General features: G+C 30.4%; 2 protein-coding genes across 7 annotated transcripts; both read right to left on the bottom strand.

Annotated features, from left to right (window-relative positions):
* Window positions 1–4,393: 4,393 nt before the first annotated feature.
* LOC110639220 (uncharacterized) lies at window positions 4,394–13,758 on the bottom strand. Its single transcript, XM_021790076.2, has 4 exons — window positions 11,529–13,758; window positions 10,832–11,137; window positions 10,051–10,142; window positions 4,394–5,565 (listed from the first exon to the last, which is right to left on the bottom strand). Exons 1-4 carry the CDS (start codon window positions 12,495–12,497, stop codon window positions 4,707–4,709), a joined length of 2,226 nt encoding a protein of 741 aa, XP_021645768.2. The 5' UTR covers window positions 12,498–13,758; the 3' UTR covers window positions 4,394–4,706.
* Window positions 13,759–21,813: 8,055 nt separating this feature from the next.
* On the bottom strand, window positions 21,814–26,734 carry LOC110639218 (protein TRIGALACTOSYLDIACYLGLYCEROL 2, chloroplastic). Of its 6 annotated transcripts, none has more exons than XM_058143726.1 (7): window positions 26,583–26,734; window positions 26,383–26,440; window positions 25,360–26,081; window positions 24,920–25,249; window positions 23,584–23,699; window positions 22,225–22,315; window positions 21,814–22,116 (listed from the first exon to the last, which is right to left on the bottom strand). In XM_058143726.1, exons 3-7 carry the CDS (start codon window positions 25,885–25,887, stop codon window positions 22,024–22,026), a joined length of 1,158 nt encoding a protein of 385 aa, XP_057999709.1. In that variant the 5' UTR covers window positions 25,888–26,081; window positions 26,383–26,440; window positions 26,583–26,734; the 3' UTR covers window positions 21,814–22,023. The 6 variants fall into 6 exon arrangements, with proteins under 6 accessions (XP_057999709.1, XP_057999713.1, XP_057999716.1 ...); XM_058143730.1 differs by having other exon boundaries at window positions 26,403–26,440; XM_058143733.1 differs by having other exon boundaries at window positions 26,383–26,496; window positions 26,583–26,732.
* Between the last annotated feature and the right edge of the window lie 386 nt (window positions 26,735–27,120).

Here is a 27,120-nt window from a genome sequence, read left to right as displayed (position 1 = left end):
AATAGTGAAAAATATATTAACTAAATATTTACGTGTTAATAAATCATATAGAAACATGTATATTGAATATGAGATAAATATGAAACAAACAAATAAAAATAAATTAATATATTTCTATTATGTATACGCCAGTTAGACACTCTAGGATTTAAAAGTATATTCCTCACTCTCCTCCTCTCCCTTCTCTCTTTCTTCTTTTTTGTTTCAGATTTCTTTTTTTTGGGCGATCACCGGTGAATTTTTCTCAGTAGTTGTCCTTAGATCATTTCTACTTTTCCTTTTATTATTTTTTGTTAGTTTTTTTTCTAATAAACTCTCATATCTGTGTCTATTTGGAATGAATCTAAGTTTCTCTTCTTAAATTTGTGCATTTTAGGAGTAGTTTTCTCCCCAATATTGGAATCCTATTTTCTTCCCATTATTGGGGTTTTGTTTTTCTCTCCTTAGCGGAGATTTATTTTGTTTTTTTAAATATTTAAATATGTTATTTGACAATTCGAAATACAGTATGAATCATTGATTTTTTTTTATTAGAAAATATGGGTAATGATTTTCCATCAATGGAGTTTGATAGTGCGACCTATTCCTCCATTTAAGTTTGGTGGTTTAATATCTTTTGTAGGCTACAAAGGTAACAACATCCCGAAAAGACAATTTTGCAGAAAATTTCTTTTTTCGTCCAAAATCTCTTTAGTGGGGATTTGTTTTATTTTTTTCAATATTTGAATGTATTATTTGGTAATTCGAAAAACAGTATGAATAATTGATTTTTTTTAGTTAGAAACTCAGGTATAAGTAATGTTTTTCTATCAATAGAGTTTAGTAGCGTAGTCTATTCCTCCATTGAAGTTTGGTGCTTTAATATCTTTTGTGGGCCACAGAGGTTACAAGATCTGGAAAGGGGAGTATTACAGAAATTTTTTTTTTGTCCAAAATAAAAAAAGACCAATTATTACCCGAAAGGTTATTCTACTCTATCCAGTTCATCTCTAAATAGAATATTTTAATTATCTATATTTGTATTTTTTTTTTCTCTTATGACAACATTATGCTATAATTATTTTATTATTCTTATTAATGAATTGCCAAATTTTATCTAAAAAATACAAAGAAACTTTAGGATTTAGCATAGCATTAGCCATTAGGATATATTTAGTCATGCCTACAAAAAAATTCTTATGGACCCTCACTTTTAGATGAGTATTGATTGAATGTGAAGTAATGTTAAATATAAATATTCTTCATGCGTGGAGTTAAACTAGCAATCAAGATCTTATGTTTGGCTATATATTCTTCATGCATGAAGTTAAACTAGCAATCAAGATCTTATGTTTGGCTATATTATAATAAAACAAAAAAATTTACGTCACGTATTAAAATTGTAATGTAATCATAAATTATATATTTGATTACATTATTTAATAAAAAAAATTTAATATAATGAAATGATAATTATATAATGCAATTAATTACACTTGAAATAATGTGTATATATATATATATATATATATATATATATATATTCTCAACACTATCATTACTTATTTGGCCACCACTGTTATTACTATCACTATTATCCCTCACCTTGTCACTACTATTGTTATCACCTTATCACCATCATCACTATCACCACTATTACCATCACGTGATCATTGTTACTATTATTTAGCAATTGCCATTGCTAGCTCCACTAGCACCTAACAACAACCACTACAGCTACTCTCAGATTGCTACTACCACTTAACCATCGGTATTGTTGCCGCTACTACTACTACTACTATATCAGTTAATTACCACAAATACTTGACTATCAATTATCGTAACTATTACCACTTATTATTAACATCATATATAAATTAAATATTAAAATAAAATTTATCATTATATTACATTACTTATATTTTTATTTTGCAACCATATATAATAAGGTAGTAACAATTACATTACATTGATTTCACTAGCTTGAAAAAAAGTTAACTAATTGAAAAAATAAATGAAGTAGCATGTCAAAAGATTCAAAGATATATCATATAAAAATTAAAAAGAAAATATTTATTTATAATAATAAAATAAAAATTACAAAAAAATAAAGATATCAAAAATAAAGAATTGCAATAGCATAAAATATCACCACACTATAGTTAGAACAATAAATTATACTTTATTAAAATAAAATTATTTTAAAATTATTTTAATAAAAAATAATAATCAAATAATTTATAAGTGATCGAAGTTAAAAATTAAAATGAGGATAGGGGTATGGAGACCAGGAACAGTAAAAGGAAAGTGGGTTTAGTGAGGGTTGTTCTATTGGGACAATTAGGGGTGGCCACGGTCTGCTTTTGAACCGAAATTGAATTGGAATCGATTTGATTAAAATCGGTCAAAATTGGAATCTTCTTCGAATTGGATTGAAACCGCCCTTCTCTGATTTGATTTAAGTTTATATTTTTTATGAATTGGTGATTCCAAACTAGAATGAACCGACGGTTCTGGATCAAACCAACAATTTAAATATAAAAGAACTTAATAAATACCTTACTCTACTCCTAATTCATTTATATAAAATTTAAATTCTCTATACTCTCTTTAATTCTTAATACTCTCTCAATTTCTCTCAAAATCTCTTAACAATTATTTTCTATATTCTTTTTAATTCCTAATACCCTCTCAATTTTCCTATTTTATTATTTTATACATTTACTGAAATTTTCAATACTATATCAATTACTCTGTTATTATTTTATATCCTCAATAAAATTTCCAATACCCTCTATTTAATTATTATTTTTTCTCTTTCATACTTTTTTGTAATTATTAAATTATCATACAATTTTTAGAAAAATGGCAAGTAATAAAACTGAAAATTTTGATTCTTCTAAATTCCAAGAGGATACGCAAGCAAAAATTAAGTTCATACATATTTTTTTGATTTCCTTAAAAAAAAATTAAATTTCAAGTCTTTTCTTATTAAATTTTTCTTAAAGATAAATTAATTTCATTCTCTTTTTTTTTTTTGAATTTTATTTTGATTGAAAGATTTCTCAGAAAAATTAAAATATTTTTACAAATATAACTTAATTCTAAATCAATAAAATTTTTCTCTAATTTTTTTATCTAAATCAGCCCCAAACTACCCTCCGAATGTCTTGAACTGTCCTTTTTTTAATCGCCCTTCAAACCGATTTAAACAGGGATTTAAACCGAAACCCACGGTTCAGGAATTGTCTTTCAAACCATCTCATACTGATTTGATAAGTTTATAATTTCATTGAATTTGAATCAGCAGTTTAGGAACTGTAATTAGCAGTTCTGAACTGTGACCACCCCTAGAGACAACCCCTCCCTCCCTTTCTCTTTCTCCCTTCTCATCTCCATTTCCTTTTCTGTGTGGCATCCTGCCTTTTCTTCTTCCTCTCTCTCTTTCAATTTCTCATATTTCCTTCTTTTCATTTAAATTTTTGCCAATTTCAATGAGGATTTTTGCCAATTTCAGTGAGGATTTTGTGCTCTCTTTTGCAAGTTCCCCTCTAACCTCCCTCCCTAGTGAGATATTTATGCTTGAGAAAAGAAGAAAGACTAGACTGTACAATGTTTTGGACCAATCTACTCAAAACGTAATCTAGCTTCATAGTGCTTGGCGTTTCTTTAACACCTAAGTGGCTTAGTCCAATAGTCTGTAGATGGTTTCAGAAGCTTGACTCGGCCTATCCGAACATCAACAAAGCTTCTATTAGCCCCACCTCCCTTGGAGCCTCACAAGTGATCATACACTCTACATTTAACCGCGACTCTAGTCTGATTCTCCCGCCTAGTGTGAGATGGCCCACCGATTACAAATCTGATTTCTTTTAAGAGTGTTAGAAATCAATTTGTTTAGAGTTTGAAATATGCTTGAGTTAGATTTCTAGTCTTGTACTCTTTTTGTTGGATTTGAATGAAATTGATGTTCTGATTTAATAAAAAAAAAAAAAGAGTTTGAAAACAGTACACATGATATTATTACAAGAGTATAAAAAAAAATGGCGAGAACATCACTAAAAACATAAGAATACGAAGACCAGCTTCTGTTATTGGCAACAGAAATAGGCAAATTCTGAACAAGACTCCTGTTTCATTGGTTCCTCATGGTAGGCAACTTTTGTCAACTGAACTTAGATTGTGGATGAGACATGAGAAACTCTCTTCCAATCCTTGGTCAGTCTCTTCAACAGAAAATCAAGAAAATTGAGCTTCTCTTATCCATCCAAAATATCCAACTGACATTATACTGAAAAGAAAAGGATTACTTGGTCCTTGTTCAGTCTATATTTTGCATCTCTTTGGTTAGAAAAAGAGATGCAAAATATAATGATGAAAAATTAAATTAAACAGTTAGTATTCTAAATGAGAATTTCATAAATTTCCTTCTCAACAAGGAAAAATCTCATTTTCCAGCTTACCAAACTGTTTCATTTTTGTATAATTTTCAGAAAACAAATGACAATGAGAATGTTTTGAAAGAAAAATTCCTTGCATTTCACGTCTATATACTTTCTTTCATAATAAACAAGGACAACCATCTATACCTCAAATCCATGTTGGATTTATGTACATAAATTAGAACACCTCAAGTCCTTAGCGCACTTGTTTGGTTAGCGGGAATTTTGGTATGATATATGCATGCATCACCAATGCTGCATTTCATTGGCCAAGCTGCAAATTAATCAAGTTACTTTTTTGGTTTTTGTGTCTATACTCCGGAGAGTTGGTGATGATTGTGATCCACTACCTAATGCAGCAGCAGCACTTTCAACATGCGTAAGAAGATATTCATAAATCTTCTTCCTAAGCCTGTCCACTGTCCCTGATGAAAAATGGGGTGTTTGTCCTTCCTCCTTGCTTGAACCAATCCCATCTAACCAGTCATTCACACTCTTCAGCTGAGTCAACATGCCTGCTATTTGGCTATTATCTGACAAAGTTGAGGAATCCACATCAGCATCCAAGAACCTCTCCACAAATCCCAAGAACCAATCTTGGGACTCCACTTGTAACATTTCAGCCAAGTCCACAGCCTCATCAAGGCCACTTCCTCTGATCCACTCAGGTGGAGGTTGGGGCGGCATCTTCTGAATGATGGCAGAACCATCCCCTGATTTGCGAAAAGCTCCTGTAGCTACAAGCTTGGAGCCAACAGATGGACGGGTTTTCCCTTGAGTTTTTGTTGATGCATTCTTAGAAGAATTTTCAAGGACTAAAACAGGTTGATTACTACTGTAAGTCTTTTGGCCTTGAGTGGGAGCTGAAGTAGTTTCTTTTGTAAATACCGAAAAGGATGACAGATTGGTGGCCAATGCAGCTTGGACCCAAGAGGCTGCATGCTTGCGTCTTTCTGATGTGACCTTAAGCACTTCTTCTGATGGGTTGTCACCAGAATCGGGAGATGAGTCAACTGTAATAATTTTAGACAGAGAGTCGGCAACCATGCGAGCATTGTTCAAGCTGGCATGGAGGGTCAAGAACTGCTCCACAGCAGGTTGTGGGTTATCTTCTTTAGCAGAGGACGTTAGGTCAGAGTATATGCTGCAAGAAGGAAGGAAAGAGAGTCAAGACATAAAACTTAACCTAACTGTAGATACGTCCAAAAATGAAGTATATATCGTAAATGAGAAAATATAAAATAAGATGCTTCCTTTCAGAATTACTTTAGTTCTCAAATGCAAACATAGAAAAAGAGCCCTCATTCTTATTAATTAAATTTCAGCATAGAGATGGTCTTACACTTGTCTACACATTCAAGTTTATTGAAATTTTATGCAAGGGATAGAACAAGAGAAATAAACCTAATCCTTGGCCATCATCTTCAAAATAGAACTTTTAGGTTGAGCAATCCCTTAATAGTTGACGCTCTACAAATTAAATTAAGCTCACTTTATTTCCTTCCATGACCGCTGTGCTCGTACATGAAGTGAGAAAACTTAGCCATAGCCTAATACTGCTGACTTGGAATCAGACATTGCTATTTAAATGAATTCCTTCTTTCTTCTTGAACTATGGTCCTTTCAGGATCTTTAGGCTCTCTGCACTCCAAAATCCCCCTTCAGTTGTTACAGTAAATTTGAACACAAACTCCTCCTATAAGTCTATACAAAGGAAATGTTCAAGGAATGGTTCTAAATCCTCCTCCTTCCCTTTTCTTTCCCCCCACTTTCCTCTCTCAAAAACATAGGGATTGTGAAACTCTCACAATATGTGGTTCTTTACAACCAAATGAACTAACAAACAATTAAACATGGACAACCAACATCCTCAGTATCATAGATTCATAATGACACATAAATATAGCTGTGATAGTCGTGTGCGATTGCATTGTCTATCGTCAAGTTGGGCTCCGTTGTCCATCGCTATGTAAGTGGACAAGCCGTTTCATGATTGCACTGCAATCAATTTGAAAACCACAGCTTCATTTATTTTATGAAATTCTCATTTCATTTATACAATCAACAATAGCATCAGACTCTAGAAGGAAAATTATCCCCTTATTTTCATTGTTCAACCAAACGAATTCACTACCACTCTGGTTACCTTAACAGTTTCCTTCTGTATTTAGGTGCTTCAATACTACCACAGACACCAAGGCTTTATAATCTTTAGTATAACTATTATTGTATTTACAATTTTTTTTTCTATTACATTACTCTTACATAGAATAGTAGAAAGGGTCTTCTATCACTACATAGAATAGTAGAAGGGGTCTTCTATCACTACACCTTTCTTTGGATGTTACCAATAATTGGGTTGAATGGAGAAAAATAATCCATGTGGCCAATCCTAACTAGATTGGGATTAAAGCTTAGTTGAGTTGCATTGAACTCAGCTCTGTGTTTTTAAAATAGGAACAGTCAGTGTCAACTGGTTCAGCTCGGTAAAAAAATGGTCAAATAAAATTTAAAGTTGAGGAAATTGATTTTTAGATATTTTTAAGGTAAAAGAGTAAGAAAATAAACAATAAAATAAAATAAAAGACTAAACCAAACCAATTGTAGTCCACTTTCTATTTTACCTGGTCCAACCAGCTGTTCTGGTCTGGCTTTTTAAAAAACTGGTTGAGATTACTCTTGCATAGCATCATGTATAGCTTTAGTGATTGGCAATTTTTGAGAAAAGTAACATAGATTGCCTTCTTTGGAAGGAATTTATGCCTAATGACAAAAGAAATACATTGGGGTGTTTTAAAATGCTGGCTTTTTAATATATATATATATATATATATATATATATATATATATATATATATATATATTATCAATTTGGTCATCTACTTCATTTAGTGTAGCAAAATTACTACCTCAGTTACTATAGAGTTAAGGGACCCACTGGGTGATGAATGTAAGTTGACATGGCATGATTTTGAGAGCTCTTTCTCTCTTTGCAATATAAAGTGGGAACTTAAGTTGGCATAGACCAATTTGATATGTTGACTGGCAACCATGAGGTCAAGATAAAATAAAGTGAGGAATTGAAACCAAAGTGGATAACTAAGAAGGTGGGGTTAATGCATTTCTTGAAATCTTACAAAGAAGGTGAAGTCATTTCAAGTCCTGTTTAAATAATAGAATGTCTGCATGACTCCTTATGCCCTGCACCATCCCCTCCCTCCACTCTTCTGCTTGGAGAGAGAGAGAGAGAGAGAGAGAGAGAGAGCAAGAAGATACTTTTGGGACAACTAAGTCACATAACCACCAAAGTAACATAATCTGCTCATGCATTTTAGGGTGCAGGGGGGGAGAAGGAGGAGAACATGTTTATGTATTTTAGGGTGCAGGGGAAGAACGGTGGAGAGGAGAACATTGCCTACAACAAATTTATATGAAGGCTAATGCTAAAAATCAAAAAGTTTTTCCACATTGTGTTCAGGAAGTCCATAGCAATATCTTTAGCAAAGCAACAATTGTATGCTAGTACATTTCTGCAATCTTATAGATTCCATTACTTCAACTATATATAGATTTACATAAATAAATAGGACAGGACAATCTTATGGGAGTAGTTGCAAATTATGGATAATGTAAAGTACCTCATAACCAACATTCATTCAGCACATTATTTTGAGTTTTTATATACAAAAATTCTAATGCAAAAATAAAGCATAAAGCAAACACCTAGACTTTTACGCTGTCAATTGGCAGTGAAAGAGAGGGAAGAATCACAAAGCATTAGAACTGATAAATAAATAAATAAAAAGCATTTTTTTAGAAGAAATTGGAAAAGAGAAATAACAATGTGTAACCAAAATTCTTAGCACTTCGCATTTCGGACCCTGCATATCCCATGAAAACCATTTTCTTATATTTTCATGAATTAAAAAAAAAAAAAGGAAATCATCATTAAACTATTGTGTAGCCTATCTAGACCACTTGAATTGCATAACACTTGTCCCTGATGTTTTGTTTCTGTATTCATGAAAGCATGGTAAAGATTCACGGTCAGTTGTGTAAAGCACCTGACTCAACCTACACTGAAGCAGGCAACGTATTCCATTACAAAAAAACTAACTAAAAAAGCGCAAGAATTTCTGGTGCCACGATTCACAACATTGTTGGCCTTCATAAAATAAGCATTGTTCTTTATCCAAGAAAGAGTAATGCAATTGAAGAGACAAATATTTTGAATTGTAATTGATTATGAGGTTAAAACACAGTAAACAGACATTATATTTTTAGTTTGCTTCTTATCTATTTACTCTCTATGAATTGTGGTTCTATATAGCAAATTGATGGATGGCTAGCTAAATGGCATTCAGAAAAACACAAACTCACAATTTCAAACCATAAATGTTCAATCAGAATTTCATCTTTAGTTCTTTCAAACTATGTACCTAGGATCCTCACAAATACAAATCAATCCATGCCAAAGTACTGCAGCAAAAAGCTAGACTGCTACTATCATTTGATATTAAAAAATTAAAAAAAAAAAAAAAAAACTCAACACATATAAAAGGTGTTTGAACAATTTTGCAGGCACATGTTGTAGAGAAGATCAGACCCACCCATGGTCCTGTTTTGGCCCAGAACTGGCCTGGTCCAACCAGTGATTGGAACCAGACTGAAGCTTCACGGGCCTGAACCAGACCAGAACAGTTTCCTTCCCACCCTTGAACTGGAACCGGACCGGGTGGTTCCAGTTCAGTTCAATTTTCTCTTAAAAAAGGGAAAATTTTGAAAAAGATTTCAACCATTGGATTGACTCAAACTGTAACCAGCCAAACCTTGCAGTCCAGTTCAGGGTCCTCCGTTCCACATACTGGAACCAGCCCATGGCCAGGACTAACGAAGATGATAAAAACATGAAAATGCTTTCCACTTCTTATAGCTTGGAAGATATCACTGTTCTTCTCAATTCAACTTCCCAAAACAGTTCCATTCATTTATATATATATATATATATATATATATATATATAAAACCTTGTTGTACATGACCTATAAGCAATTACACATTTCTGAGGATTTAACCCAAAATCGTTTAGAGTGGAGAAAGCGAATCCATATAGCCGACTCCAAATTTTAGGGATAAAGGCTTAGTTGAGTTGAGTTGAGTTGAGTTGAGTTGAGTATATAAAACCTTGTTGTTAAGACATAGAAAACAGACATTCTTCAATTTAACCTAAAAATGTTATATATGCTCAAACAATCAAAGCATCTTAACAAACAAGGATGCTCTTGCTTTGACACTGCACTTCAAACTCCTCAAATTAGAAACTATATTAAAATCAATGAGAAACTAACAATGTTAACCAAATAGAACTACTTAGCTAGGTTCTATCCTTATTCCATAAACTATGGATGCTAATTCCACCAATCATATCCCACAAGTTCGAGATACAAATAGAAGACCGATGAACTAACCCTGCAGGGCCCAGAATCTGGTTCAAGAAAGCTACAAAAACTATATGAAACAATGAATCCCAACTAGAAGTTACATTGGAAATCAGAACTATTCTCCTTCAAACAAAAATGAAAAACTACTATTTATTGCCAGTACTTGTCTATCGATTATGTTATCTTACCTTAGACATTGAAGTAAGCTCTCTGCAACAGAAGCCTCTTGAATAGCCTCTATTGCTGCTGTCTGTGCAGCATCTCTATGCTTCGTAACTTCCTGTAATAATAAATATGTAAATGAGAAAATGGAAAGAAGGCACAGAAATCGACATATCTTTTAAAAGACCAGAAAACCAAATGAATGAAGCATTTACAAATAAAGAACACGTGGAACTACAAGAATTGGCTCTTAATGCCAATCAAATAATTAAGATAGCAACAGTGCAGACAGTCAACTGGAACTCTTTTTTCCTATTTAATATATGAGGAAAAACTATTGATCACCTAAAAGCCAGCTGCTAATGTAGAAAGAATGTTCCATTGTCAAGGGATCATTTTATAGTATTAATTTGAGACACTGACTTCTAGATTATGCTCCCAAGAAAATAAATAAACAGCTTAAAGCATGATGCTTGCGCACAAAGAGCAGTTACTCCCAAGGTAAATGAAATTTACCTTATATCTACGACTTCAATCAACCAATATTGTTTCACATTCTATCTAGTTATTTCATCAAATATTGTTAAATTAGTGCACTTCCTGTGCTTCTATTTTATCTTAGAGAATAGTTTGATGGAACTAACTGATAGAGACCAGAGAATAATTGAATATTCAACAAGTGGGTGCCTTTCAGAAAAGAAAAGAAAAAAGATTCATTAAATCTGGCAATTTGGTCCCCACCACCAACCCCCAAGGAAAAAAGAGATCATGAATTTATCAAGATCAACAACATCATAAAGCTTTTACCTTTCCGAGCTTAGCAACAGAAGAAGGGAGTGAACTCCATGAAACGCTTCCCTCAGTTAGTTTCCTGCTATTTACTGAAACCTTAACCAAGTTTCCTGGAAGTCCATTATTATTTCCTGATGATTTCTTTCCAATTGATGCTCTTAGTTTATTTGACTTTTCTTGATCATCCAAATTTCCATTTGCAGTAACTTTCTTTGTAGATTTCGGATTTCTGTTCTCCTCTTTAGATGATTTGGCTGATAGTTGGGTCTTATTATCCTCTTTAGATGCCAACCTATCAGTTGACATGCTTTTTCTAGGAGCCTGTGAAATACATATGGATTAGATGTAGAACATAGTATTTTGACTTTAAGAAGAATTGGGCAACATCCAACAAAAAGGGAATTAAAGAATACAGAAGCAGCAAAAAGATATTCAAGACTTTTGGGGAAATCATCATAACATGGAGAGATCACAATGATTAATATAGAATAACAACTTATAAAATAAAATCATGAATGCATCACCAAATCCAATTGAGGAACAATTGTGAAGACCAAAAACCAATGATTAATACAGAATAAAATCAGGCTTGACCAACCCATAGTACAAAATTATAACATAGTTTACATGTAAAATGAGCAGAGAACTTTATGTGCATTTCAACCAAATCATGTTCTAATGAATGTCAATATCCATAAATGGTTATACTTACTGAAATACTCCGAGCTTCAGGCTTTGGATCGTATTTGGCAGCCCTTAATTTTGAATTCTCCCCGTGTTTCACCTCCATATTCCCTTCCCAACTCTTCCTTAAAGCTTTGGCCCCAAGCTCAATTCCCTGAACTATATTCTTGATAACTGGTACCCTCTTTGCATTTGGACTTGCCCCACGAACAGAACTCAACTTTTCCACTACTCTTGACTTAGTTGATCCCTTCTCCGACCCCTTAATCTTCGCTTGCTGCTTAACCCCATTAGCAAATTTCTCAAATGAAGTAGGAAGCGAATAACAACTTGTTGGAGAGGAAGGAATCGACCTTGAGCTTGAAGATTTTGATTTTGCCAAAATTTCCTTCTTCAAATCTAAATTCGGTGTTGGTTTTGATAATTGAGACTTTGTCCTGCTCAGAGAAGAGGTTTTCTTAACTGATAAATCCTCCTTGTTAGCATTGCCATTCAGTCTAACCCTCGCTGGTTTCTCCTTCTCTCCTACATTACTACTTCCCAAAAACCTTTTCTTAGGTGATTTCACTTTCTCTAAATGTTTTGAACCTGAACTTGAATTATGATTATTATTATTGAGGAACCCAAGAGAGCGAGTTGCTACGATATCTTCTGGGCTGCCTATACAAGGGTGCCTCCCAGGAACCGGCCTAACACCTCTAAGAATCGGGACTGGAGAGGCTGATTCAAGCCTCTCAACATGAATAAATTGACCCAATTGGATCTTATCACTAAGAATTAGATCATCATGCTCATCAGGTAAAGATACATAAGTAGCATGAGATGAATCTGATACCTTGAGATAAAAACCTTGGTTAGGAAATAGCTCCCCTCCAGCTAGTGCTGGTACAATGCTCACCACCTGCAATAAAGATGACCTGTGCTCACCAGCAACTTTTATATCCGTGTTCATGTGCCGCAAAAGTTTGAGAAGCACCCCAGGAACAAGATTGCCCATTTCTTAAGAGACCTTCAATTTGCATGGGCCTGATTTACCCAGATGGAGAAGTTGAGTTTGATATGTAAATAGGAAAGAAATGGATGAAATAGGCCAAAGGAAAGGTGATTGTCAATACCCAGATTGAAACCAGGGAATCAAAGATTTGGACTTTTAACAGGAAAGAAAAGATTACACTTTAGACTGAGATGATATATTTTGCCCAAAAAAGGGAGATTCAAAAGAGAGGTGCAGAGAGCTCAAGATTCAGATTGGCAGACGTTTAAGGTTATGAAACTAATAATGCTGAAAAAGCGACAAAACACAGAACAAACTATGTCTGTTCAGTAATCAAGAAAAGGCAATAATCATAAAGCTCCAACTCATAATCCAAAAAAAAAAAAGCAAATTAAGCACCAACCAAGATGAAATTTATATGAAGAAAATAAATTAACCATAGAAAAACAACCCAGAAAGTAAAGAGATGTTTTCAATAAAATGGAAGTAATAACAATGTGCAGCTTGTAACAGATGCAAGTGAATTGTACTAAATACTCAATGTCCCAGGAGAGAAAATGACTATAAGTCTGTAACTGATAATAGCATTTGGCATTTTATGCAACAAATAAATAAAAAAACAAATATAGAGCAAATTCTATGCAAAACCCAAAACTGAAAGGCAACAAATTTTGGAAAAAAATTTAGTTGGGTTTTTTATTGTAGAGCCAAAAGAGAGAGCCAATCCAAATGGGTTAAAAAAAGGTAACTTTTTATGAGAAGATGATAAGAAAAAAAAAAGGAAAAAACAAAAACAAGAACAAGAATGCACGAAAAAATGCTTGTAACATAGGAATATGATATGATATCATATCGGAGCTGAAAATTTGGAGGAACAGAGAAAAAGTTAAAGAGAATAATTGATGCCAGGCTTATTCTATGATTAATATTACACAATCCATAGAGGAAGAGAGAGACAGTTTGTCAGTCACTGACACAGACCCACAGATCACACAGGCGACAATTTCAATAAGTACTTTCTTCCTATGCCTGACCCACTTGAGCTTGGTTGGATTGAATTGAACAGAACTCAATTTCAATACAGAATAGCTATAATTTTAAAAAAGTTTCAGGCTGGGCGAGGAAGAAGCAAAAGGGTCTCCTGACTCCTGAATTCTTTCTTGCAGGAACTGGACAGGAATCTTAACAGAGAATTGAAAATTAAAAAAAAATAAAATAAAACCCCATTAATTAATTAATTTAGTATTAATCTTTTGATTAATAAAATTTAATAATGAAAAAATATGCGTATGGAAATGCAAATGGGTGCATGTGGAGAGTAATGGTGGGGTGTTTGGAAGAAGGTATTGGCGTGTCGGCTACCAGAAAAAGTGTCACATCTGCAAGATAGACAATCAGTTGTGACGTCTTCTCTTCCCTTTTTTTTTTTTTTAATTATCTTTTGTTTTACTGATTTTTATTTATTTGATTTTTGTTATTTTCATGGCCATGATCCACGAGGCCATACATGTGGTGGATATCTGGATATATGGCTGTGGACCCTACTGCACCGCTTCTTCAAAAGCCAGATATATATGCTAAATTATACAAAACTATTTAAATTTTAATTTATAATATAAAATTATTATATTTAATTAAAATAATATAAAATGTTTTAAATTTTAATATTTAATTTTTAAATTATTTATATTGGTATAATATTTATTAATTTAAAAAATTATATTTTTATAGATTAATAAATTATTAATTTTAATTTTAATTATTATAATTATGAGTAAATGAAGAATAGAATTATTTTTTTTCTTTATAAAAAATATAACTTTTTAATATGATAAGTATTTTATTAATAAAAATAATTTAAAAATTAATTATTAAATATCATAAAAAATTTTTTACTATATAAATTTTATATTATAAATTAAAATTTAAATACCTTATTATTACATATCATTAAATTTATGTATCGTCTATATAATATATAAATATATATTAATAAATATTTTTTAATTAATTTTGATTGAAATTAAATTTAAGATTTTATAATTTAAAAAAAATTAATACCACCAAATTAAAATGTATTGGTAAATTTAATACTCTTTACATTTGTAGAATTTTAATTAATTCTTAAATTAAAAAGAAAAATATTTCATGAAAAGAAATATATACTCTAAAAATACTAAATAATTTAATTTCATTATGACAAAATATAAATCAACAACATATTCATTCAATAACAAAAATTTAATAAAATGAGAGAGAAGAAGAGGAAAAATTTGAAAAAGTTTAATTTATTGGATTATTTTATTATAATTATCCAATTTTTTTGCAATTTTTTTATTTACTAAAATTTATAAAAAATTAATGGAATATGTGGCAGCCTAAGATAAGATTAGATTAGGTTGGCCAAGGAAAAAAATATTAACCAATTATAATTATGACGTTTGGCTAATTTCACGACGTGCGGAGAACAATTAGCAGGATTTAGGAAGGGTGGATCACATCGGCCTAAAGAGACTTACACGAGACAACGCCTATATATAATAGATTGGCACATTTGTCTGTGTGTATCTAATGAGCATTGCCATCGGATTGGGCAAATTCTTACGAGAGCTAAGGGAGCCCCTAGCTTCAATTGTCGTGCGCAAAAAGCAACTTTAGGCCTTACAGTCACATCAAGTTGAGAGTAGTTCACTATAATGTATAAATTGGAACACTAATCCCAAAATACCAACAAATAATTGCCATCAGCTCTTTTAATCAAGTTATTAAACTAGGCCGAATTATCAGTTAAATTAATAAATTAATTTAAATTATAATTAAATTAAATAAGAAAGTAATTTGATATGATTTTATTAAGTTAGTAAATGAATCAGTGAATTGATGTGATTAAATTGATCTAATTGATTTAATTATTTAATAAAATTTTTTATTAATATTGATATAGAGAATTAAATTTAAAATTTCACAAAAAATTTTTAAAATAAAAATTAATTGAACTAATTTAATAATTTTTTTAATTTAATATATTTATTTTTTAATATATATTTAATATTTCATAAATATTAAAAAAATTATGCATTATATTACTTAAAACTTTTTATATAAAATTTAAAAATACTATTAAAATTTATTAAATATAACTTAATAAATATTAAAGTTTTATTTTAAATAATAAAAAATTTAAATAATTATATTCATTTATTTATATATTTTAGACGTTATATTTAATTAATTTATATATATTTAATTAATTTTTAATAAATTATTAATTGAATCATTAACTCACTGATTGAATCACTAACTTATTCACCTGGTCCTTTCATCAACCTTTAGACCGAGTTTAATGTTATAACAAGTATGCAAATTTAAGAAACACGCACAAATCGTATAATCACATAGTATAAAAAAAAATAACACAGGATTTAACATGATTGACCATAAGGTCTACGTCCATGGGTAAGAAAAGAAAAAAAATTTCATTATGATGACAAGAGCAAGATACAATCACTCAGAATTCTCAAACCCAAACCCTAGTATATTTCTCGAATATTTCATAACTCTACCACAAATGACAGAATATTACAATATTATATCGGTCTCCCAAAGAGATTAGTAGTGAGTTTCGAGTCTAGGCTTATCAATCCGTACTATCTGTTATCATCACTGATTTTACTTTTTTATCCTAATTAGATCGCAACACGAAGCATTTAATCGAGTTACAATTCAAATTCGTAAACATTTAAAATTCAAGTAATATAAAAATAACATTTAATAACACTACTTTTAATGAATAAGCAGTCAGTGTGTAACTACAAATTAAGCGTGGCAGGAGATAATTATCATTAGAAATCAATTGGCAATCTCCCATTGGATTGACGAAGATATAAAATACCTTGCAGTATTAAGTATCAACAAATCTTATATTTCTTCGCTTATTCATATTTTCTATTTTTATATTTATTCATTAATTTAAGTATCAGGTTGTCAAATTGGAAAGACAGCACGTTGATCCCTTGACTATATTCATCAAGTAATCTTCCTTAGCCCACTAGAGAACCAGTCAAAACCAATAAATGGCCGTCCAACTCCTTTCCTGATCATAAAGTCAAGCGAGAATTCACCAAGTATCATGTAGTTGTCCTTGACCCACACAAAATTTGGCTCCAAACACATTCATTAATTTTGCCCATTAATGCTTGATTTAGAAAATCTTGGTAGACCAAAATGTTGGGATTTTTTTCTACAAACTCATGGCTTCAATTCTTTGTGTGATTTTATCTTTTCATAAATAATTAGTAGTATGTCTTTGCGTTGCCCAAGTTTATATTATTAATAATTTAATTTAATTTTTTATATAAAAATAATTATATTAATAAAGATATTTTTATTTATTTTAAATATTATTTGGATCATAAAAAATTTAGATATTGTGAAAATAATTTAGTTTAGGCATATATTTGTTGAGTGTATTTTATATATTTAAATTTTTAAATATTAAACGTCACAAAATAAAAAATTAATAATGTATAATAAATTTATAATATTTAATAATATAACTAATATGATTAGATTTTCAAAGTTATAATTAATTATAAATAAATATTAATTTTAAATTTAAAAGAAATACATTAATAGATCCATCAAAACACAGAAAAATAGAAAAAAAAACTCAAAAATACTTAAAAATAGAAAAATAGGTTTAAAATTTATAAATTCATGAGAAAAAAAATTTATACCTCAAAAATATTTTCATATGAACAAAAAACAACTTTTTTCCATAATACAAGTGATAAACAATATAAAAAATTTTTACGTTAATGATAATTCAATATTGTTCACTACAGTTTTGATGACCAAAAGTTGTTGTAATAATTTTTTTACCATTAAAGTGTTTAATTGATTTTAAATATATGAAAATAATGACAAATTATGCACTTTAAGAATTTAACTTCTTGTCTTCCTTTAGAAATATTGAAAAATTTTGTACTATAATTTATTAAGCAAAATCCTATGCTATAAACTTGCATTCACTGAAAGACCATTGGACAAATTTAATTTTGTCTCCATTTAAAACATACATTGCTTAGACTACAACTATTTCAAATTTCAATTTTCATAAACTAAAACTCTAGGAGTTTAGGATTGTTGGTCAAATACAAATTTAATGTTTAAAATTACATTTTTTTCGAGAAATTCCAAATAGCATTAGAAAAGTAAGAAAAGAAGAAAATGAGATGTTATATTGCAAAAATTCAAATAAATAGTTGACATACCTGTTGGTTGGAAAGCTGTTTGGAAATCTACTGAAAATCATCTCTAGCAAGTTCATACAAAGGTAAATCATCCAAGTACCCCTATAGTTTCTCCCATTTAAATGCAGCCCTTGTAGCCCTCTTAAGTCCATTGAAATAATATTCATTTATCACCAAGAAATATAATCTTTTTAATAGTCTAGTGACCGTATGCACAAATAAAGCAGTATGCACCTCAACATCCCATGAAAGAATCCAAAATGGTAATGCCAACTACCTATTGTGGTTTTCGTCACTTTTATAACCTGAAATATATGTTAATTGATTCAATCAAAACAAAGAAATATAGAAAAAAAAAACTCAAAAACAAATAGAAAAACAAAAGGACGGAAAAGAGGTAAAATATAAAAAGAAAAGGAAATTGAGATTAAATCGGTTAATAAAATGTCGTCTCCTATTTCACATTAAATTCAACTATTATTACTACTTACTTGCCTATCTTTTTAACTTGCTAATATAATATATATATATATATATATATATATATTTTATTATATATTATTTCTAATTTTTAAAATATATTTTTCTTTAATGATTCACATTATATATAAAGTAATTTGTGATATAATTTACAGAAAAATAATCTAACAAAGAAAAAAAATTTTCCATAAACATAATTTGAAGAAAAAAAAAGTGTAAAGTAAACATAATTTGAAGAAAAATATAGCGTAAAGTCCAAATAAAACAAAGAAAATTAATTAAGAAATAAGAGTTATCAAATAATAAATAAATCAATTTAAATTAAAATTTATTTATTTCTCTTAATTATAGGTTATCAGATAGGAGTGAGAAAATTACCTTAATTTTTACTCTTTTGTGAAAATTGAAAAATATATTTAAAACTCATAGAAAATGCTAAGTAAAAAAGAGAAAAATACTCTTATCCTTTACTTTTATATAATTATATAGATAGATAACAAATTGTTTTCAAGTATAGTTATTTATTTCACATTTTTATTAATTTATTGTATTATTTAAAGTAGGGCTACATTATTGATAAAAGAAATTATGATAAATAGCATTTTTCTTAATTTTGGTCGAGGAAACCAAGTTAGAGTAAGAGTTTATTATTATTATTATTATTATTATAGATTAATAAATAATCAACAGGATTAATATAAGTGATAAAGGATCCTATATCCATTAAACAACGTTGAGTGTTTGATCTTTGTGAGTGAAAAAAATCTCCGCTGTGAGCGTTTTACCTCCATAATAAGTCTATTTAGCACGAGTAGGATTAGACCTATCTCATTGAGTTAGGAGATACATATGGTTTACTAGAAAAAAATTAATAAAATAACTTATAAATAACATGCTACACACTAGGAAAGTAAATTTTTTTTATAATTAGATTCAATTGAAATTTAAATTTAAGACATCATAGTTTTAATACAACTCCAGTATCACTAAACTATACAAAAAAAATTAATACTTTCTCTCTTTTTATATTTTTAAAAGGTGAAATAAATATGCCCATTCTAACTTTGTTTAATAATTGAAGACATATCATTTACCTAATAAATCCATATATGAGTCTCCACTCTCTCAATCCCTACTTAAAAAAATAAAATAAAATAAAAATGAAATAGACTACTCTTATTGATAATTAAAAACCAGAGACTTAACATAGTATAAAAAAATAGCTGCAAAATATTTGCCCATAAAAGTCATAAAACAATACAACTTGTTAATGATTATTCTTCTGTTTTTTTCTGAATTATTAAGATAGCTTTTTTACTTCATTAATAAAGCACTTTTTGTTTAACATAATATCATTTTAATTTATGATTTTTTTAATAAAAAAATATAAAGTAATCTAGCTGCTTCCTATTTAAGAGGCACACTAAACTTCATTTATTTGTCTTGTGTGTAAAATATTTGTTGATGCTTAGTGACTTAATTAAAAAGTTGAAAAAGCTAAAAGCATTATGAATGATAAGTTGGACCTACAAAGTTGGTCTATTGATTCTTTTCATTTGTAATAGCACTCATTTACAAGTGGACCTTATGATTTCCTTTCCTTTTTTTTTTTTATTTTTGAGAAAAAAAATGTGCCTATAGAACAAAAACATTATTAAGATTAATTTATAAAATGATTATACAAATTATATTATTAAAATTAATATAATTAATTTTGATTCACAATTTTATAAATAATTTCAATAACATTGGATTAAAACTCATTAAAATTTTTGCATCTTTGAAATTACATTATTACCGCATTCATTAGTGATTGATTTATTTATATATTAATAGGAAAGAAATGATTTTATTTTATTTTATTTTATTTTAATAGGAAATTGCAATAGTGAAGATACAAAATTTAAGTACCTATTTGGCATTGAAGTTATAGGGTCAAAATTGTTTCTCTAAATAAAAATATCATTTGATTAGATGCAATTGAAAAAAAATAATTTGAAAAAAAATTATTTTATTATTTTAATATTCTTATAATTAAAACTTATTAAATTTAATTTTATATTATTTTTAATACTTTCTAATTAATATACTTAAAATAGAAGCAATCTAGTCTCTAGATTTTCAAAAAGAGGAAAGTTGGAGAATTCAATAGGATGTTTCTTATCAAGTTGAAATACTAAATAATTCTTTTTTTTAAGTATAAAGGATTATGTTCACCCTCCTCTTCTTCTTCATAATGGTGTAATATATTTTAATTTTGTGTTTTTTAATTATATTTTAATTTTTTTTTATTAAGCCCTAGCACTTTTGAGCTTTAAAAGCCATTAAATAATAGTGTTCTACAAAATATAAATTAAAAAACATTTTAAACATTTTCTATCACAAAATGTTAACATGTGCTCATTAAATATAATATAAATTATGCTTAAAAAATATTATAAATTAAATTAATAAAATGTAAAAATATAATTTAAAAGAAGTAAAATTTATTCATATAATATATTAATTTTTATTATATGATTTCTTTGATTATTTGTGTGAGTTTTGAAACTTTTAACATTGCCAAATTTGAGGATATATGATTAAAATAGGGAATAAAAAGAAGCAAATCTAATTGATTGAGCATTAGAATATGCTAAGTTGTGGTAATTATTAGTTGTTTTTAGAGTTATAACACTAAAACCAACAAGTTTATAGCTTCCTTCTCACACTCATTTGCAAAGTAATCACTAAGCAAAAAGATTAATGATTTTGATTAAGAAACAATCAAGAATATAAATCTTTAATCATTAGTTGAAAGGGCTTTGTGTATCTCTATGTGCTTTTAGATGTATAATTATCATCTCTATATGGTAATATTATATCATCTTTCACAACAAAGACCATTCAACTCTCTTCTACCTTGCCTTTCACTTACTTATTTCTCTTTACTTATTAAATTTTGGTTATCTTCAATCCCTTGCTTGAAATGTAAGGCTTTGTTTCATTGGAATAAGTGAGTTAGAAAAATTTAAGTTTTCAAAAAGTGTAAAAAATTGACTTATTTAATTAAAAGTAAGTGTTTACTTAGTGAAATGTCATTTTTTTCAATAAGTTACTCATTTATCCCAAACTAAGTAACTTATTTTTTTTGAGAATAAAATTCTACTAAATAAGGTTTAAAATTTCATAAAAATTCAATTCAATTTATTTTTTTTATTAATTATTATGTTTAAAATTTAAAAATATACTAAATTAAATTTCTCCAATAATTACAGACGAATAATTAACCTTAAGCCATTAAATGAAACTTACTATTCTGGTCAGAATCAAAATCAAAATTAAAGGAGGAATTAAACTAGTTAGGGTACTTATAGTAAAAGCCAAGAATTAATTTATGTATTGAAGTTTATAAAATTTATTAAATTATGAAAATTCAAAAATGAGACGAAGCGTTTTTAAAGTTGAGAGCGTTCAAATAAAATTTACCAGCAAGTAATTTTCAATCAAGTATTTATTTCTCCATAATGGAATTATTTTAGCTGGGAAAACACACCCCATGGGAAAAATTGAAGTTTTTTTCAAGTATTCAGAACACTAATCACAGGTTTTCTTTCACAAAAAGAGCTTCTATTGAAAAGCTTCTCTGAACATCCAACAGAATTTGATTCAAAAGAATACAATAAGTACCCTCTATTCAAAATGGAGACCTGTAATATCCAGAATTGGTTTCTCTTCTTTTTGATATTGAAAGAAACCATTTCCAGCATCAAATCAACCTTAAAACCTACCGAGCTATTTTCATCTTTCACTCGTCTTCATAACATCCTACTGAGAGACTTGATAAGTGCTTTCAAGTTCTTTCTTGTAGCCTCATCACCCGTGAATCCAAGAATATCAGAGCTTATATTCTAATACAATTGAAGAAGAAACGAAAAAAAGGAAAAAACTTGTCACATAAAAGTATTCATGATTACAGTATAGCAAAAACTGTAGGAAGATTCAGACCAGGATCTCACCTCAAGGTTTTTCAAAGTAAATATCAGACTGTATACGGACTTCTGAATCAGCTCAGTGTTCTCTGGGGTCATAATTGATGTATGTGCCTTTCTGCAAATGAGGAAAATCAACAATTGTTATTTTATAACCAGAATCTGAGAGATAAATAGTCTATCTTGTTTTTTTTCAAAAACAATGTCCTTAATGTTTCTTTCAATCTTGGTCTACACAGAATTCTCATTTTGGTCAAATCAAATGTGAATGTTGACATGAAAATGTTAAAACTATAGACAAAATCACTCCAAATCAATCAACAATTCATCATGGTCAGATTGTCATACCTCTGCATGCCATCATAAGGTTAGTGGGCATGGCTGCTTGAATTTTCCAATCATATTTACATATACATACTCGAAAGCTTCCTATAGAAGCAATCAGCATTTAGAAGCATGTCACTACAGGTCCAAGAGGTAATTTTCTTATTGTAGTATGAAGGATTATTGCATGAAATATCAGTGAAAAATACATGGCAACAAAACATAAATCTAAAAGGGCCTTTCTAAATCTGAGATTCAACTTGATGGAAAAATTATCCCCTTGCTGAAAATCTCAACACAAACCTGCAAGCTGCACCTCTTGGGTGCGCTACAGGATGACTGCAGGTCCATTCCTATCAGTAGACTTAGACAGGTGAAACAAAGATATATGTTCAGGAAGAAATTATGTATTTTAAGATACTAAATTTCCAACCCAAAAAAAGAAGCTATTAGAATTTAGAAGTCAGTAACTCCAGTTCAACTTGTACTCAATTTTCACATATTTTAGTGGATCCAGAACCTGGAAGCTAAAATAATATTATCCAAATAGTTAACGTTAATTTGAATGGACCAAAAATATTGCAATTTGCACATTTTGTGAGTTATATAAATAACTCTTTTAAGAAAAAAGGGACTTACATATCGATTATCAAAAAAAAGGGGACATACATACAGGCATCTGTGGGCACTAAACATGTATGATGTTCGTGATGTTGAAACCCTGAAATTATGGTTCAGTGATGTTCGTGATGTAACGTAATGGTGGAAGGAAGTGATGAAGCAACAAGCATAGTGCAATTGTGATAACATGGGGGCAACACCAATGGCAGTGAAATAAGAAAGAGATTATGGTGGTTTTAATCAAAGTTAAAGACAAAACGTATTTTGCAGTATTACATTCCCAACAAAATTTGTTAATAAAGAAATAGCAGATAGCTTTTCCGATAGAGGCATTCGGCAGGGCGACGAAGAGAGAGATCACTATTGAATGGTGATGTTGTGCGCGTGGGTGGGAAGACAACCAAAATCCAGCTGTTAAAGAAAGGAGGCTGTATAACTTACCTCAGATCTTCAGAGGCTTGTGTTAGGCTTCTGGTCAAATTCTCAACTTCCTTAAGGAGACCTTTATCACGAACCTCAGATAGCAAAGGTTGAACATCTTCAGCCATTTCCTGAATCTGAGATATCATTACATCATAACCAAAGTTTGCATGAGTTCACATTAATTTCTAAGCACAGATGTGGAACAGATATGATTACACAGGCTTGACACATGTACAAAATTAAGGCAAATGCAAGCGGTGCAACAGCCCCTTCAAATTACCCCTGCAATTACTAAAAATGACAGCTTATCAACACTCATGATGCAATACATGATAGCAATAAAACACTGCTATGGTTTAGCCCAAAAAAGAAGAAAATTACACCATTCACTTTTTAAGTTTTCTGCTGTTGTGTCCTCAAATGCCATAATAACTCATTGTAATTACCATTTAATGTTTGCACCAAAACTGATAGTACATTTAATTTACGCTTGACAAAAGTTAACATTTTGTTCTATGCAATTGAATTGATCAATCTTAAAATAAAGCAAATTAAGTCTGACAAGTTGGCTCTGCAATCTAATTCAATATCTAATTTCTTGAGGTTTTGCTAACATAATGCTTAAATCTCTACTTGATTTTATTAAAATTTACATTTAAATAACATTCAATTCACAATGTGCACTTTTACATTCCAACCAGATGCCTCAACAAATTATTCAAAGCATTGGCCCTCAACAACATATTTTGCTCGATGAAATTTGGTTAACAAAAATTCTCCAAGGTGTCAGATTAGACATGGCCACAATCTGTTTCAGGCCCAGAACCAGACAGGTCTAACATGGAACTGGCTTGATGGAAACCAGTTTTGAACCAGACCAGAATCGGCCAGCTCGGTTCCAAGGTCAAAACCAGGGTTTTTCTTCTGTAAAAAAACAAAAAAGGAAAAAAAAAAATCTAACCATTAGATTCGATAAAACCAGACCAAACCAGAACCAGAGGGACCTTGCAGTCTGGTCCCGGCCCGGGTCCTGGTCCCAGTCCCCTTGACCCAATGAACTGGAACTGGCCTGGACCAAACTGGTGGCCTGGTCAACATCAGATGGTTGTTACTTGTTAATTTTGTTTACCAATAAAGCCTTTTATTTTTACAATAACTTTGATATTTGCAAAAGTGAGAATATTGCAATAATTCACCAAACAACAGGTGATTGTTAATTTGTTTACCAGTAAAGCCTTCTGTATTTATAATAACTTTGATATTTGCAAAAGAGAATGGTGATCACCTCAAAAATGCAGTTTTGATAAGCTATTGTCATTTAAATGTGAATGCAAAACATAGATTCAGATCGCACCTTTGTAAGCAGTGGCTTTGCCTCTTCAATAACAGCAGCAACACGCTCAGCCAATGAATAGCTTTTAGAAACACCAATTTCCTCCATTTCACGTCCGAGCCGGGTGAATATCCCAACCAATGCATCCAAACTTACTCCTTGATGCCCCTTTATCTTTTGCCTATCACATACAATTAGACCTTCTTTAACACATTCAGCATCAAGAGGTCCCACAGAAGGTAATGGAATCGGATCTTTAGGGGTAATATCAATCAATGTTTCCATAAGAAGACCTGACTGATTCACCTCAATCAGCGAATTTCTAGGTATGATTATCTTATCATCTTCAACCTAGAAAATAACATGCAGAAGACTCTTGATTTAGTATTTATAAACCATATAAATAATTGAACATTGTGTCTGCGTGGAACATAAAAAAAATTAAATTTTGATTGACACACCTCAACAACTGCTTCAATACTTCTCAAGGAAGGATTAACTTGGATGACATTGCCAACAGTTACCCCTCTAATCCTAACTGGGGTTCCTGTGCAAATACCACAAGCTTGAGCAAACTCAAATACAGCCACATACTTCCTGAACTTGGAGCGTAACTGAAAACCCCTCAACCAAGCCAAACTAAGAGCAAGGAGGACTGCACCTGACACAAGAAACAAACCCACCCCACCTTCCCAAATGCTCCTCCTTCCAAACCCAAAATCACTCAATGGCTTCAATGTTTGCCTCCAAATACTTTGAGGAACCTCTAAAACAACTGCAAGTGGATTCTTTTTCTCTGAAGAAGAGGAAGAAGAAGCAGCTTGGCCATGTCCTGCATCTGCTGACATAGCTCTTACCCGCATGAGCCGCTTTCGTTGCCTCAATGGAAGACAAGGCAAGAAGCTTGAAGAACCAGGCGGAACAATAATCAATGAAGAAGATAACGCAACAGGGCATGTTGAAACCGGAGCTAAAGAATTTCCAACCATTTTTTACCCCACACAGCAAAACCAAACTCAAACTAATGTCTGAAAGCAATTACACAAGTAAGAATATCCTCTATATACACTTGCCCTTATATCAAATTCAAGATGAACTAAGATTGGGTTTTTAAAAAGCCTTCAGCAATCGAAGTCACCATCAGTACAATTGATGGGATCCCAAAACAATACACTAAAAGTCCCTGGAAATATGAAAATTGATTATCAGAAAATTAAAAGTCAACAATGCTCCAATTTTTCTCAGAGTAAAAAAAAAAAAAAAAAGGAAATGGGAAATACAGAATACTGATTAAATTTCCAAAAATAAAATCTAACAATTACAAAGCCAAATCGCAGTGTCCAGCTCAAAATCAAATCATATTTTTCCATTCTGTTTTGACACATTTTCTCACCAACCAAACATAGATTGAATTGACTACTAAGAAGTAACCCCACTACTGAATATCCCTCAGTGATAAAATTCATAATCCAATATCAACTTACCAAACGCGAACAAGGCATACCTCATCGTTACCAGCAATTTTGATTTTTGAGCAATCAACTGGGAAAAAAAAAAGGGAGAATGAGAACAGGAATCTCAAAATCTGCAGTCAGCTACTGAATTTGGAAAAGATGTTCTTAATTTTCCATAACAAAAATGAAATTAGAAAGAGAAAGATTGAATAGGGAAGCGAGAGCAGTACTAGAGTTCGGAAAGATTTCATAAACTTGGTGAGCCAAAAAGAGAGAAAGGAGGCCGTTGCCGACCAGCACAGCACGGTAAACGCGACGAAGCACGCCAAAACCAGAAACAAATAATGAACAAACCCACCTAATTATGATCTCCATTTTCCTTCATTTTTTTTTTATTTTTTTTTATAGAATGCGCTCCATAATAATTTAATAACTAAACTTAAAAAAATATTAAACTAGTGGTATCAATTATTTTCTTGTTTACCGATGATTTTGTACGGAATAATAAAGGTAATTATTATTTTTGTTATTTTTAATTATAATTAATTTTATTTGAATATTTAAAAAAAATTAGATTAATTTTTAATCTAATTAATAATATTTATATTTTTTGAAAAGGGTTAAATATTAATTTTGAAATACTAGATTAATAATTATTTCTTTTAAAAAAATTAAAATTTGTAAAATAGTTTTTAACTTTTAATTTTTTTAACTTTCCACTAAACGCATCTTAAGGATTAATTCAAGTTACTCAAGATTAGAGTTGTC

Source organism: Hevea brasiliensis, chromosome 1, assembly GCF_030052815.1.
Source record: "Hevea brasiliensis isolate MT/VB/25A 57/8 chromosome 1, ASM3005281v1, whole genome shotgun sequence".
NCBI classification, from domain to species: domain Eukaryota; kingdom Viridiplantae; phylum Streptophyta; class Magnoliopsida; order Malpighiales; family Euphorbiaceae; genus Hevea; species Hevea brasiliensis.
The sequence above is the reverse complement of the archived record's forward strand: the minus strand, read 5'-3'. Positions and strand labels throughout refer to the sequence as shown.

Coding starts and splice junctions, on each gene's coding strand:
- LOC110639220 (XM_021790076.2), bottom strand. CDS start 12,497: ATGGGCAATCTTGTTCCTGGGGTGCTTCTCAAACTTTTGCGGCACATG. Junction 10,143..10,831: donor CTGTTGCTAAGCTCGGAAAG/GTAAAAGCTTTA, acceptor TTATTATTACAG/GAAGTTACGAAGCATAGAGA. Junction 5,566..10,050: donor AGCTTACTTCAATGTCTAAG/GTAAGATAACAT, acceptor TCCTTCTTGCAG/CATATACTCTGACCTAACGT.
- LOC110639218 (XM_058143726.1), bottom strand. CDS start 25,887: ATGGTTGGAAATTCTTTAGCTCCGGTTTCAACATGCCCTGTTGCGTTA. Junction 23,700..24,919: donor CAAAGCCACTGCTTACAAAG/GTGCGATCTGAA, acceptor ATGATATCTCAG/ATTCAGGAAATGGCTGAAGA. Junction 22,316..23,583: donor CAAGCCTCTGAAGATCTGAG/GTAAGTTATACA, acceptor CCTCATTTGCAG/AAAGGCACATACATCAATTA.